The sequence below is a fragment of the Boleophthalmus pectinirostris genome, unplaced genomic scaffold (genome assembly GCF_026225935.1).
Source record: "Boleophthalmus pectinirostris isolate CB_2022bp ecotype Guang Dong unplaced genomic scaffold, ASM2622593v1 HiC_scaffold_16, whole genome shotgun sequence".
In the NCBI taxonomy this organism is placed as follows: domain Eukaryota; kingdom Metazoa; phylum Chordata; class Actinopteri; order Gobiiformes; family Gobiidae; genus Boleophthalmus; species Boleophthalmus pectinirostris.
In genome coordinates, this window is record NW_026571095.1 from 38,312,265 (window position 1) to 38,326,852 (window position 14,588).

General features: G+C 47.5%; 1 protein-coding gene across 1 annotated transcript in view; it reads left to right on the forward strand.

Annotated features, from left to right (window-relative positions):
* The first annotated feature begins 1,421 nt into the window (after positions 1–1,421).
* LOC110170947 (cytochrome P450 7B1-like) overlaps positions 1,422–14,588 on the forward strand; it is a 13,556-nt gene continuing 389 nt past the window's right edge. The window contains 7 exon segments of the mRNA XM_055151966.1: positions 1,422–1,489; positions 3,923–4,059; positions 6,262–6,537; positions 6,958–7,124; positions 7,231–7,390; positions 7,583–7,783; positions 8,887–9,071. Coding sequence (XP_055007941.1) covers positions 1,425–1,489; positions 3,923–4,059; positions 6,262–6,537; positions 6,958–7,124; positions 7,231–7,390; positions 7,583–7,783; positions 8,887–9,071 — 1,191 coding nt within the window. The 5' untranslated portion in view covers positions 1,422–1,424.

The window sequence follows — 14,588 nt, forward strand, 5'->3', positions numbered from 1 at the left end:
CACCTCACCTGTCACCTCACCTGTCACCTCACCTGTCACCTCACCTGTCACCTCACCTGTCACCTCACCTGTCACCTCACCTGTCACCTCACCTGTCACCTGTCACCTCACCTGTCACCTCACCTGTCACCTGTCACCTGTCACCTCACCTGTCACCTCACCTGTCACCTCACCTGTCACCTGACCTGTCACCTCACCTGTCACCTCACCTGTCACCTGCCCTGTCATCTCACCTGTCACCTCACCTGTCACCTCACCTGTCACCTCACCTGTCACCTGTCACCTCACCTGACCTGTCACCTCACCTGTCACCTCACCTGTCACCTCACCTGTCACCTCACCTGTCGTCTTGACCAGGTTTGGGAAAGTTAATTTTCTACATAAACTAGTTCAAAGTTCAGTTTACAAATTTCAAGATGAACTTGTTTGTTCACAAAAAATTAACTAGTTCATTGTTTTTTTTTTTTTTTTTTTCCGTTTCTGTGAATGATTTTTTATTTTTCGATATCATGGCCAAAGTTCACACAGAACCACACACACACGTGATCGGATCAGTTTTAACCATGAAAAGATGTGTTGAATCCACTTCCCTGCAGGGTTCACACGAGCCTGTAGGGAGCAGTGTTTGAGCTGAGACGACAGGGACGACAGGGACGACAGGGACGACAGGGACGCTCCTGTCACCATCAGTGGGTTTGGGTGGAGGATCTGTCTGGACTCTTTTGATTGACAGAAACATGAAGAAACAAAAACGAAGTACCTTTATTGTGGAGGGTCAGATTCTGGGCTTTTATTGTGGAGGGTCAGACTCTGGGCTTTTATTGTGGAGGGTCAGACTGTACTTTTATTGTGGAGGGTCAGACTGTACTTTTATTGTGGAGGGTCAGACTCTGGGCTTTTATTATGGAGGGTCAGACTCTGTGCTTTTATTGTGGAGGGTCAGACTCTGTGCTTTTATTGTGGAGGGTCAGACTGTACTTTTATTGTGGAGGGTCAGACTCTGTGCTTTTATTATGGAGGGTCAGACTCTGGGCTTTTATTGTGGAGGGTCAGACTGTACTTTTATTGTGGAGGGTCAGACTCTCTGGGCTTGTTCAGACTTTTATTGTGGAGGGTCAGACTCTGGGCTTTTATTGTGGAGGGTCAGACTGTACTTTTATTATGGAGGGTCAGACTCTGGGCTTTTATTGTGGAGGGTCAGACTGTACTTTTATTATGGAGGGTCAGACTCTGTGCTTTTATTATGGAGGGTCAGACTCTGTGCTTTTATTGTGGAGGATCAGACTCTGTGCTTTTATTGTGGAGGGTCAGAGTGGGCGGAGCTTCTCTCCTCGCGCTCAAAGTCTCAGTCCTGGGTTGGTCCTGGTCTAGTCCTGATCTGACCCCGGTCCCGCTGAGTCCTGGTCCTGGTCCTGGTCTGGAACATGTTGGCGCTCGTGCTGCTGCTGCTCGTGACACTGGTTCTGGTGATGCTCACGCGGAGGAGAAGGTCAGTCCGGGTCCGGATCCGGGTCTGGGTCGGGGTCAGGTCGGGTTGGATTGGGGTTTGGGTCGGGTCTGGGACAGGTCTGGGTCCCATCTGGATCAGTTTTGGGTCAGATTTGGGTCAGATTTGGGTCAGGTTTGGTTCAGGTCTGGGTTGGATTTGGGTTGGATTTGGGTCAGGTCTGGGCTGGGTTTTGTTGGAGTTTGGTCGGAGTTTGGGTCAAATTCAGTTCAGGTCTGGGTCAGGTTTTGGTTCAGGTCTTGGTCAGGTTTGGTTCAGGTCCATGTCGGGTTTGGTTCAGATTTGGGTCAGATTTGGGTCAAGTATGGGCAGGGTCTGGGTCGGTTTGGTTGGACTTTGTTTGGTCTTTTTTCCTCTCACACTCCTGGGATTCTGTCCTCTCTGACTTGGACTCGGACTCGGACTCGGACTCGGACTTGGACTCGGACTCTGAGCCGCAGACCAAACCGTCAGGAGGAAAACAAACTCTGGGGCTGAAAAAAGAATCTAAAAACATAAATTATCAGAAGATCAAATGAACCTGATTGGATTTTAAATTCTCTGAAAATAACCGACTCTAGACGAGATGGAAGCGTCTGTGCTCCGACTTCACGGGCTGGAAAGACGTTTATGCAGGATAAATTTGAGATAAACATGATTTAAAGGTTTTACTGGAGGATTTTTTTTTAGTTTCAAACTGTCAGTGAAAGATTAAAACACCATTACAGAGACGCAGCAGCTTTGTAATTATGATGACCAAAAAAAAAAAGAACGAAAATCTATCAACTGTGGACGTGTTGAGGCCAGATAAACATCAGCCAATAGAAAACGAGGCTCCCTCATTTTCTATTGGCTGTTAGGTTGTCAATCAAACTCCCTAGTGTAACTGAGTCGTCGGAGCGCGGGGATCACGTGGTTTATGCAGCGGTTCTTAGAGGCTTTTTCAAACTGTCTCTTAGTGGCATTTCGCAAAAGTTTGTCACGACGGCGGACGAGAATCCACGACCGGTTCACCGCAACAGAAAGTCGGTTTTTGAGGTCGCCGAAAGAAGAAGAGAAGGAGAAAAGGAGCGAAGACAAACTGAGGTGATTCTTGGAGATCTCGTCCAGCGATGGTGCGACCGAAGCAAATTATCACAAAATTATTTCTACACAGGAAACTTCAACAGTGATTCTGAACGCGCACCGGATGTAAACAAGTGTGATTTCTAGAGTAAAGAGGCGGGAGGAGGAGATGTTTCTACTGAGGAGCTGTGGAGGAGGAAGGTGGAGTCACAACATTTGAAAAAGGACTGTCACTGTATTTCTCTTTCCTTAAAAAAATCCTCTATACAACCTTTAAACGCACAAGCTGCAAATGGAGTAAAAAACAAACATCTCTGGAAACATTTATTATTATATTTAAAAAATACCACAGTTTTTCTGTTTGTCGCATCATTTTATTTTGTTGCATTTCTTCTCCGCACCTTAAAACCTTAGAAAACGAGGCTCCCTCATTTTCTATTGGCTGTTGGGTTGTCAATCAAACTCCCTAGTGTAACTGAGTCGTCGGAGCGCGGGGATTACATGGTTTACGCGGCGGTTCTTAGAGGCTTTTTTAAACTGTTGCTTCATCGCATTTCACACAAAGTTTGTCGTGACGGCGGACGAGAATCCACGACCAGTTCGCCGCAAAAGAAAGTCGGTTTTTGAGGTCGCTGAAAGAAGAAGAGAAGGAGAAAAGGAGCGAAGACAAACTGAGGTGATTCTTGGAGATCTCGTCCAGCGATGGCGCGACCGAAGCAGACGAAGAGTCTAAAAACGGACGCGTCGGTCGCTGAATTACTTCTAGACAGGAAACTTCAACAGTGATTCTGAACGCGCACGAGGACTGTCGCTGTGTTTCTCTTCACTTAAAAAAATCCTCTATACAAACTTTAAAATGAGTTTTGGTGCCTGATGATAAATTGTGGGTAGAAGTTTGTTAAATGGGTCGTACGTGTTTGTGGTTCGTCGTTGGTCTTGAATCGAGTAAATCTGTCACTGAAGTGTTTGAGGAGAAACTCTGGTCAGTGGATTATTCCAGCAGCAGCTTCTTTTAAACATTTATCAAAGTTTAAATTTAAGATTTTGGGACGAGTCACGGAAGAAAAAAAAAAAAAAAAAGGGACAATTTTTAACTTTATACAAACAATTCAGAACGAGTGAAAATAAATCTGAAAACAACGTGACAAACCTGAGACTAAACCAGGACTGAACCAGGACTAAACCAGGACTGAACCAGGACTGAACCAGGACTGAACCAGGACTAAACCAGGACTGAACCAGGACTGAACCAGGACTGAACCAGGACTGAACCAGGACTGAACCAGGACTGAACCAGGACTAAACCAGGACTGAACCAGGACTAAACCAGGTCTAACCCTCTGACCTCTGACCTCTGGCCTCTGTGGGCAGGCGTCCGGGGGAGCCTCCTCTGGTTCAGGGTTGGATTCCGTTCTTGGGCAAAGCTCTGGACTTCAGCAGAGACGCCGTCAGCTTCCTGGAAGATCTGAGGAGGAAACATGGAGACGTGTTCACCGTGCTCATCGCAGGTCAGAGGTCACGGGGTCACGGGTCAGAGGGTCACAAGGTCACAAGGTCACAGGGTCAGGGGTCACAAGGTCACAGGGTCACAAGGTCACAGGGTCAGGGGCTCGGGCTTCAGGGACTTCAGAGGCGTCACTTCTGAGTTGAAGTCAAAACTGAACAGATTCACTTTGGTTTCATGTTTGACTCTAAAAACAGCTGCGTGTTCTACCTGTGAAACAGCTGCGTGTTCTACCTGTGAAACAGCTGCGTGTTCTACCTGTGAAACAGCTGCGTGTTCTACCTGTGAAACAGCTGCGTGTTCTACCAGTGAAACAGCTGCGTGTTCTACCTGTGAAACAGCTGCGTGTTCTACCAGTGACACAGCTGCGTGTTCTACCAGTGAAACAGCTGCGTGTTCTACCTGTGAAACAGCTGCGTGTTCTACCTGTGAAACAGCTGCGTGTTCTACCTGTGAAACAGCTGCGTGTTCTACCTGTGAAACAGCTGCGTGTTCTACCAGTGAAACAGCTGCGTGTTCTACCAGTGACACAGCTGCGTGTTCTACCAGTGAAACAGCTGCGTGTTCTACCAGTGAAACAGCTGCGTGTTCTACCTGTGAAACAGCTGCGTGTTCTACCTGTGAAACAGCTGCGTGTTCTACCTGTGAAACAGCTGCGTGTTCTACCAGTGAACACAGCTGCGTGTTCTACCTGTGAAACAGCTGCGTGTTCTACCTGTGAAACAGCTGCGTGTTCTACCTGTGAAACAGCTGCGTGTTCTACCTGTGAAACAGCTGCGTGTTCTACCTGTGAAACAGCTGCGTGTTCTACCAGTGAAACAGCTGCGTGTTCTACCTGTGAAACAGCTGCGTGTTCTACCTGTGAAACAGCTGCGTGTTCTGTGAACAGTGTTTCTACACAGCTGCGTGTTCTACCTGTGAAACAGCTGCGTGTTCTACCACAGCTGCGTGACACAGCTGCGTGTTCTACCAGTGACACCTGTGAAACAGCTGCGTGTTCTACCTGTGAAACAGCTGCGTGTTCTACCTGTGAAACAGCTGCGTGTTCTACCTGTGAAACAGCTGCGTGTTCTAGTGAAACAGCTGCGTGTTCTACCAGTGAAACAGCTGCGTGTTCTACCAGTGAAACAGCTGCGTGTTCTACCAGTGAAACAGCTGCGTGTTCTACCAGTGACACAGCTGCGTGTTCTACACAGCTGCGTGCTGTGAAACAGCTGCGTGTCTACCTGTGAAACACCTGTGAAACAGCTGCGTGTTCTACCTGTGAAACAGCTGCGTGTTCTACCTGTGAAACAGCTGCGTGTTCTACCAGTGAAACAGCTGCGTGTTTCTACCTGTGAAACAGCTGCGTGTTCTACCGTGTGTGAAACAGCTGCGTGTTCTACCAGTGACCTGTGAAACAGCTGCGTGTTCTACCAGTGAAACACAGTGACACAGCTGCGTGTTCTACCAGTGAAACAGCTGCGTGTTCTACCTGTGAAACAGCTGCGTGTTCTACCTGTGAAACAGCTGCGTGTTCTACCTGTGAAACAGCTGCGTGTTCTACCTGTGAATGTTGCCAGAGAAACTTTGCTGAGGTTTTTTTTGATCAAACTCTTTATTATTCGTCTGTCTCCATCTCCAAAGCTCCAGACGCTCTGCTCCACCTCGTGATGTCATCAAGTGGCAGGTTTCAGCTCCTTTTCCCTTGAGTTCAAGAGAAACTGGAAATGAAACTTAAACTTGGACAGAGTTTATTGATTCAGGAGGAAAACTCCAGAACTGAAATGATCCAGACGCTGCTGGAGCAGTTTGTTCTGTTTGTTCTTTTAATGTTTCATGGTTTCAGGTTCAGGTTCAGGTTCAGGTTCAGGTTTGAGGTTCGAGGTTCAGGTTCAGGTTCAGGTTCAGGTTTCAGGTTCAGGTTCAGGTTCAGGTTCAGGTTCAGGTTCAGGTTCAGGTTCAGGTTCAGGTTCAGGTTCAGGTTCAGGTTCAGGTTCAGGTCAGGTTCAGGTTCAGGTTCAGGTTCAGGTTTGAGGTTTGAGGTTCAGGTTCAGGTTCAGGTTCAGGTTCAGGTTCAGGTTCAGGTTCAGGTTCAGGTTCAGGTTCAGGTTCAGGAGTTCAGGTTCAGGTTCAGGTTCAGGTTTGAGGTTTGAGGTTTGAGGTTCAGGTTCAGGTTCAGGTTTGAGGTTTGAGGTTTCTGTACTTTCCGTGTGTTGTTCTCCAGGTCGGTACGTGACCTTCTTCATGAACCCTCTTCACTTCCCCGTCATCGTCAAACACGAGCGACACATGGACCTCCTCGAGTTCAAGGGGCGGATGTCGGCGCACGCCTTCGGCTACGCCCCCGTCACCGCCGAGCGCTTCCCCGGCGCCCTGGACGAGCACAGGAGAACCTTCACGCTCCTGCAGGGCCCGCACCTGCCGCACCTGACGGAGAACATGACGAGGAACCTGCTGCTGGTCTTCAGAGAGGAACATCTGAGCCGAGGCCAGAGCCCAGGTCAGAGCCGCCGCACAAACTCCCGTAGTCCTCTGCCTCTCAGACTGAAAACACTCTGTCCCACCTCGTGATGTCATCATGTGGTGATACAGGAAGTGTTTTTAAACTCCACACAGCTTCACTAGAATCATCTGGAACATTTTGGATCAGTTATTTAAGCAAAAGTGCCTGTTTAAAAATTGACTTAAAGAGTAAAAAGTAAAAGTCTTTGTGTGAAATGTGGTGATTTTGATAAAGAATTCAGATGATTTGAGGTGATTCCTCTGATTTCTTCATTTTTTGAGCTGTTTTAATGTTTTTGGTTTGTTCAACGTTGGGACGGAAACTGAAATGAAATGTTGAGACGTGAAAGTGTAAAGTCCAGGGTTTAGGAGGTGTGTGTGTGTGTTTGTGGAGGACGTGACGGTGATCTGCTTTCAGAGTGGAAGATCTCCCACCTGCACGACTTCTGCCTGACCGTGGCGTTGGAGGTGGGGTTCATGACCCTGTACGGCCGCTCGCCGTCGGACCACAGACTCAAAGACCTGCAGAACATCAAGCAGGACTTCCTGTGTTTTGACCAAAAGTTCCCACTGCTCATGGCCAAGGTTTGGAACTTTCTCCATGTTCTAGAAGGTTGAACTGTTCTCCTCAGATCTTTGTGTTTGAGGAGCGGGTCACATGTGTGGGTGTAATTCCCCTGTGGTCCTGCAGGTGCCGCTGTGGCTCTTGGGGGACGTGCGTTCTGCGCGTCAGAGGCTCATCGAGCGTTTCTCGTCCAGCGTCATGTCCGACTCGAGCGACCTGTCGCTCTTCGTCCAACGCCGACGCCTCCTCTTCCACCAGCACGGCATCAGTGACCACGACGCTGCAGGTACAGACCGGACAGGACCAGACCGGACAGGACCAGACCAGGACCAGACCGGACAGGACCAGACCAGACCAGGTTTATACCGGACCAGACCTGGTTCAGTCCTGGTTCAGTCCTGGTTCAGTCCTGGTTCAGTCCTGGTTCAGTCCTGGTTCAGTCCTGGTTTAGTCCTGGTTTAGTCCGGTCTTGTTTCAGGTCGGCACTGGGCGATGTTCTGGGCATCGGTGGGAAACACCAGTCCTTCCATGTTCTGGTGCTTGTTCCACCTGCTCCGCCACCAGGAGGCGCTGCGAGCCGTGAAGGCGGAGCTACAGGAGCTGATGTCACAGGAAGGACTCAGGCCGGACCCAGACCTGGTCCTGACCGAGGAGCAGCTGGACCGGCTCATGGTTCTGGGTGAGGACTTTAAACGGGACCTTCTCACGTTTCTCCAGGTTCTGGTTTTTCTCTCTGACCCTTTGAAGACACGCCCCCTGTGACACGCCCACAGTGACACGCCCCCTGTGACACGCCCACAGTGACACGCCCCCCGTGACACGCCCCCGTGACACGCCACTGTGACACCCACTGTGACACGCCCCCTGTGACGCGCCCCCTGTGACCGCCCCCTGTGACACGCCCCGGTGACACCACTGTGACACCCACCGTGACACGCCCCCGTGACACGCCCATTGTGACACGCCCACCGTGACACGCCCCCCGTGACACGCCCACCGTGACACGCCCCCCGTGACACGCCCCCTGTGAGTCTAAAAACTTCACCATGTGCCAAACAAATCTGGACTTTGTACCAAACGAGTTCTGCTGCGTCTTCAGGACTAAAGGATCTGGACCAAGATCAGGAGAGAAACCAGAGCAAGTTTGTGAAAAACTCCTGCAAAGCCCCAAGACGTTTGGAGACTCAGACTCTTCGACGGACGGTTGGTTTGAGGTTCCAGATCCTTCAGCTCTGAACACGCAGCCGAACTCTTGGACGTTTGTCCAGATGTTGTGTTGAAGCTTCAGTCGCTGAGCAGCAGATTCAAGACACAAAACGACTCAACCTGAAAACACAACGAAAATAAAACATCACATAGAAAATCTTCATCCGTTTCTAAACATTCTGTGAAAACTTGAGCTGATTTCATCTAGAAAAACCAAATGTTTGTCCTGCCAAACGACGTCGCCAAAACTCACAACTTTCTTCTTTTATTCTCCTCCACATTTCCTCATCTTCTGCTGTGTGGTTTTTCTTTCTCTTACTTCCTGTCCTCTGATCCGGTCCATGTCTGACCCGGTGGTTCTGACCCGGTGGTCCTGACCCGGTGGTCCTGACCCGGTGGTTCTGACCCGGTGGTTCCTGACCCGGTGGTTCTGACCCGGTCCTGACCCGGTGGTCCTGACCCGGTGGTCCTGACCCGGTGGTTCTGACCCGGTGGTCCTGACCCTGTGGTCCTGACCCGGTGGTTCTGACCCGGTGGTTCTGACCCGGTGGTCCTGACCCGGTGGTCCGTGTGCAGGCTCGGTGCTCAGTGAGAGTCTGCGTCTCAGCTCGATGTCCTTAAACGTTCGTGTGGTTCTGGACGACTTCAGTCTCAGACTGGACCAGACCTCGTCCTGGTCCTGGTCCATCCGGAAAGGAGACATGATCACCATGTGTCCCCACAGCCTCCACCTGGACCCCGAGATCTACCCAGAGCCCAAGGTCTGGACCAGACCAGAACCAGGACTGAACCAAGACTAAACCAGGACTAAACCAGGGACCAGGACTGACCAAGACTAAACCAGGACTGAACCCAAGACTAAACCAGGACTGAACCAGGACTAAACCAGGACTGAACCAAGACTAAACCAGGACTGACCCAAGACTAAACCAGGACTAAACTAGGACTGACCCAAGACTGAACCAGGACTGAACCAGGACTAAACCAGGACTGAACCAGGACTGGACTAAACCAGGACTGAACCAGACTAAACCAGGACTGAACCAGGACTAAACCAGGACTAAACAGGACTAAACCAGGACTAAACCAGGACTGAACCAAGACTAAACCAGGACTAAACCGAAACCAGGACTGAACCAGGACTAAACAGGACTGAACCAAGACTAAACCAGGACTGAACCAAGACTAAACCAGGACTAAACCAGGACTGAACCAGGACTAAACCAGGACTGAACCAAGACTAAACCAGGACTAAACCAGGAACCCAAGACTAAAACCAGGACTGGACTGAACCAGACAAACCAAGACTAAACCAGGACTGACCAAGACTAAACCAGGACTGAACCAAGACTAAAAACTGACCAGGACTTGACCAAAACCAGGAAACCAGGACTGACCCAAGACTAAACCAGGACTGACCAAGGACTAAATCAGGACTGAACCAAGACTAAACCAGGACTGAACCAAGACTGAACCAGGACTGACTTAAACCAGGACTGAACAGGACTAAACCAGGACTAAACCAGGACTGACCCAAGACTAAACCAGGACTGAACCAGGACTAAACCAGGACTGAACCAAGACTAAACCAGGACTAAATCTAGAGTTCTGTCCCACCCACAGCAGTCGTTGCACCAAATGTTCCATTGGATCCAGAAGCTCTTAGCTGGATTGGATTTTGTTTGGTTTGTTTGGGTTTTGGTTGGTTTGTTTGTTTGGTTGGGGGGGTTTTTTTTTGGTTGGTTGTTTGGTGTGTTGGTTTTGGTTTTGTTTGTTTGGGTTTGGTTGGTTTGGGTTTGGTTGGGTTTTGGTTGGTTTTTGTTTGGTTTGGTTGGTTTTTGGTTGGTTTTTGTTTGGTTTGTTTGGGTTTTGGTCGGTTTTTGGTTTGGGTTTGTTTGGGTTTGGGTTGGTTTTTTGTTTGGTTTGTTTGGGTTTTGGTTGGTTTGGTTGGTTTTGGTTTGGTTTGGTTGGGTTTTGGTTGGTTTTTGTTTGGTTTGGTTGGGTTTTGGTTGGTTTTTGTTTGGTTTGTTTGGGTTTTGGTTGGGTTTTGGTTGGTTTGGTTGTGGTTAGTTTTGGTCGGTTTTGGTTGGGTTTTGTTTGGTTTGTTTGGGTTTTGGTTGGTTTTGGTTGGTTTTGTTTGGGTTTTGGGTTGGTTTGGTTGTGGTTAGTTTTAGTTGGGTTTGGTTGGGTTTAGTTGGTGTAAAGGCTCCAGTTGCACTCAGATCTGCAGTAAATCAAACGGACCAAGACTCAAAAAAGATCTGGTCTTGGTCCATTTGACTCTGCCCCAAAGGCCAAACTCTGGTCCCTCTGGTGAGAACTCAGGTCCAAACCAGAGAGAGTTTGTCTAAACCAACTGTTCCAGATGCATCAGGACACACGTCTCCTCTGCCCAAATGTCGCGCTGTTCGACTCCAGGTCCATAACAGATCATTGTCCAGAAGCGGCTGTGACTTATTTTCAAATTATTTTGCCAACAACGACCAAAACAGAAAATGTAACACACGAAGATCAGAGCGAGAACCGACGTGTTCCTCGAAGTGGGAGCTGGAGCGGGGAGAGGTGTCAGGAGCCTCGGCCTGAGAAGAACTTTCCCCGAGAAGAACCAAGAGCACGAAGGACGGACGCTCAGAACAACAGAGAATGAACCAAACGGGACTCGAGCTTCTGTCCGGACGCTGCACCACCTCAGAACCAACTGCAGTCCACAAACGCACTCTCACTTTCCCCATGGAACCAGCGCGCAAAGTGAAGACCCAGGACACGCTGGAGGGACGACGGCTGCGTTCAGATGCACCTGAAGTGACACAAATCTGATGTTTTGTCTCTATGTTTCTGTATCTGATCTTTTAATGTCTGAACCACACAGATGTGATGTTTTCACATGTGACCAGGACACTTGGATCTGTGCTCCTGAAACTGATCCATATCTGATCTTTAACATGTGACTTGAGTGTGAACAGTCAGGTCACATTCATCCACCTACACGTCATCAACAAGACACAAACGTCACTATTCTGCACTGAAGTAGAGAAAACTGTTCATGATCCATGTGACTGAAGTGAAGCACATCTCCACTCACCACAAAACACCAGCACCAAAAACCTGGTCCTTCTCCTTCTCAATCTCCTCCTTAAAACAAGTCAGTTGTTCATGTTGTGGCTCCGGTACGAGAGGAACTTTAAAATCTCCAGGTGCTCGATGATCCGTGTATCATTCGTTCATTCGTTTTTCAATATAAAATCAAAATAAAACGAAAAAACAACAGTTTTCTTTATTTGTCTCTAAAACCAAAATGAAAAAACAGACAATGATTCGTTTTTTCAGTTTTTGATTTTGGTGTTTAAATGAAGAATGGAAAAACGAGATAACGGCCGTTTCTGTTTACGTGACTTCAGTGACTGAGATGCTGAACTGAACCAGGACTGATCCAGGTCCAAGACCAGAGCAGAACCAGCAGCAGGACAGAGCAGACCAGAAGACCAGAGCAGGACCAGAGCAGGACCAGAGCAGACCAGAGCAGACCAGAGCAGAAGAGGACCAGAGCAGGCAGGACCAGAGAGGACCAGAGCAGGACCAGAGCAGACCAGAGCAGGACCAGCAGGACCAGAGCAGCAGCAGAACCAGAGCAGGACCAGAGCAGGACCAGCAGACCAGAGCAGGACCAGAGCAGGACCAGAGACCAGAGCAGACCAGAGCAGCAGGACCAGAGCAGGACCAGAGCAGAAACCAGAGGACCAGAGACCAGAGCAGGACCAGAGCAGAACCAGAGCAGAACCAGAGCAGGACCAGAGCAGGACCAGAGCAGGACCAGAGCAGAACCAGAGCAGAACCAGCAGAACCAGGGTGGACTCCGAGCTTTGACTCCGAGCCTCCGCGGGAGCTCTGAGCTCCGGTCCTGGTCTCGGTCCTCTCGGTCCCGGCCTCCGGTCCCTGTCCCAGTCTCGGTCCTGGTCTCAGTCCCACTCTGGTCCCAGTCTGGACCTGGACCTGGACCCGTCCTGGTTCAGTCCGTATGCAGCGTAAAAGTCCAACATCGCAGTTTAAGTCACGTAAACGGGAAACGGTCGTTATCTCGTTTTTTCCATTCTTCATTTAAACACAAAATCGAAAACTGAAAAAACGAATCATTTTCTGTTTTTTCATTTTAGTTTTGGAGACAAATAATGAAGAAAACTGTTGTTTTTTCCGTCTTCTTATTTTTGGTTTTATTTTGAAAAACGAATGAACGAGCGACACACAGATTCTCGATGCTGCGTCCATGTTTGTTCAACTTGTGTAAACACAGAGACGCTCGCTGCGGTTGACGTCGTCGTGTCTCCAGTGTCACATGTGGGACACTTTTGGACCGTTTAATGTTCACACTGGAGTCACACACAAGTCACATTTAACTGGAAATGTGAACGAGCTGAAAAAACATCAGATTTCACACAAATAAAAATCTGAATTGAGCGTTAAACCTGCAGACTGAACGTAGACGATGTCTCTGGACTGACCTGGGAACACTCAGGTCACCTCAGGTCCCCCAGCAGCTGGAGGAAGTGTCTGGTGGAAACCTGGAAGAACCTGCCTTAGACTCCTCCCCAGACGACGGCTCCCGGCCTCAGGTCCGTCCTCAGGTCCGTCCTCAGGTCCGTCCTCAGGTCCGTCCTCAGGTCGGCCTCAGGTCCGTCCTCAGGTCCGGCCTCAGGTCCAGGTCCGGCCTCAGGGTCTGCGGTCTGAGTCTGTAGTGCTGTTTCCCTCAGATCTTCTCGATGTGGTGAGTCTGTTTCATGAGGTTAGGGTAGTGTTTAGTGTTTGTGTTTAGTGTTTAGATGTTTATGTTAGGGTGTTTAGATGTTTAGGTGTTTATGTTTAGTGTTTAGATGTTTAGTTTAGTGTTTAGATGTTTAGGTGTTAGTGTTTAGATGTTTAGATGTTTAGATGTTTAGGTGTTTAGATGTTTAGATGTTTAGATGTTTAGGTGTTTAGATGTTTAGGTGTTTAGGTGTTTAGTGTTTAGATGTTTAGGTGTTTAGATGTTTAGGTGTTTAGATGTTTAGGTGTTTAGATGTTTAGATGTTTAGATGTTTAGATGTTTAGATGTTTAGGTGTTTGTTTAGATGTTTAGATGTTTAGGTGTTTAGATGTTTAGATGTTTAGGTGTTTAGTGTTTAGTTTATGTTTGATGTTTAGATGTTTAGTGTTTAGATGTTTAGTGTTTAGTTTAGTTTAGGTGTTTAGGTGTTTAGGTGTTTAGATTTGTGTTTAGGGTTAGGTTTAGATGTTTAGATGTTTTAGATGTTTTAGGTGTGTAGTTTAGATGTTTAGGTGTTGAGGTGTTTAGATGTTTAGATGTTTAGATGTTTAGTGTTTGTTAGTGTTTTTGTTTAGATTTAGGTGTTTAGATGTTTAGATGTTTAGGATGTTTAGGTGTTTAGCGTGTTTAGATGTTTAGGTGTTTAGATGTTTAGATGTTTAGGTGTTTAGGTGTTTAGATGTTTAGGTGTTTAGGTGTTTAGGTGTTTAGGTGTTTAGATGTTTAGGTGTTTAGGTGTTTAGATGTTTAGGTGTTTAGATGTTTAGGTGTTTAGGTGTTTAGGTGTTTAGAGTGTTTAGATGTTTAGGTGTTTAGATGTTTAGGTGTTTAGATGTTTAGGTGTTTAGGTGTTTAGATGTTTAGGTGTTTAGATGTTTAGGTGTTTAGTGTTAGATTTAGATGTTTAGGTGTTGTTAGAGTTTTAGATGTTTAGGTGTTTAGATGTTTATGTTTAGATGTTTAGATGTTTAGATGGTGTTAGGTGTTTAGTTTTGTGTTTAGATGTTTAATGTTTATGTTTAGATGTTTAGATGTTTAGGTGTTTATGTTAGATGTTTAGGTGTTTAGATGTTTAGATGTTTAGGTGTTTAGATGTTTAGATGTTTAGATGTTTAGGTGTTTAGGTGTTTAGATGTTTAGATGTTTAGATGTTTAGATGTTTAGATGTTTAGGTGTTTAGATGTTTAGGTGTTTAGGTGTTTAGGATGTTTAGATGTTTAGATGTTTAGGTGTTTAGGTGTTTAGATGTTTAGATGTTTAGGTGTTTAGGTGTTTAGATGTTTAGGTGTTTAGGTGTTTAGGTGTTTAGATGTTTGGAACAGTTTTGGTTTGTTTGAAGGTGTTGAAAGATGTTTAGATGTCATGACTAGAGAGAGGAGATTTTGATGTTTAGACTGTTTAGAAGACTGAACCAGGAGACCTGACTGACTAAGGACTAGACCAGGACTGAACAGGACTGTGAGTGTCTGTCTGTTGTATT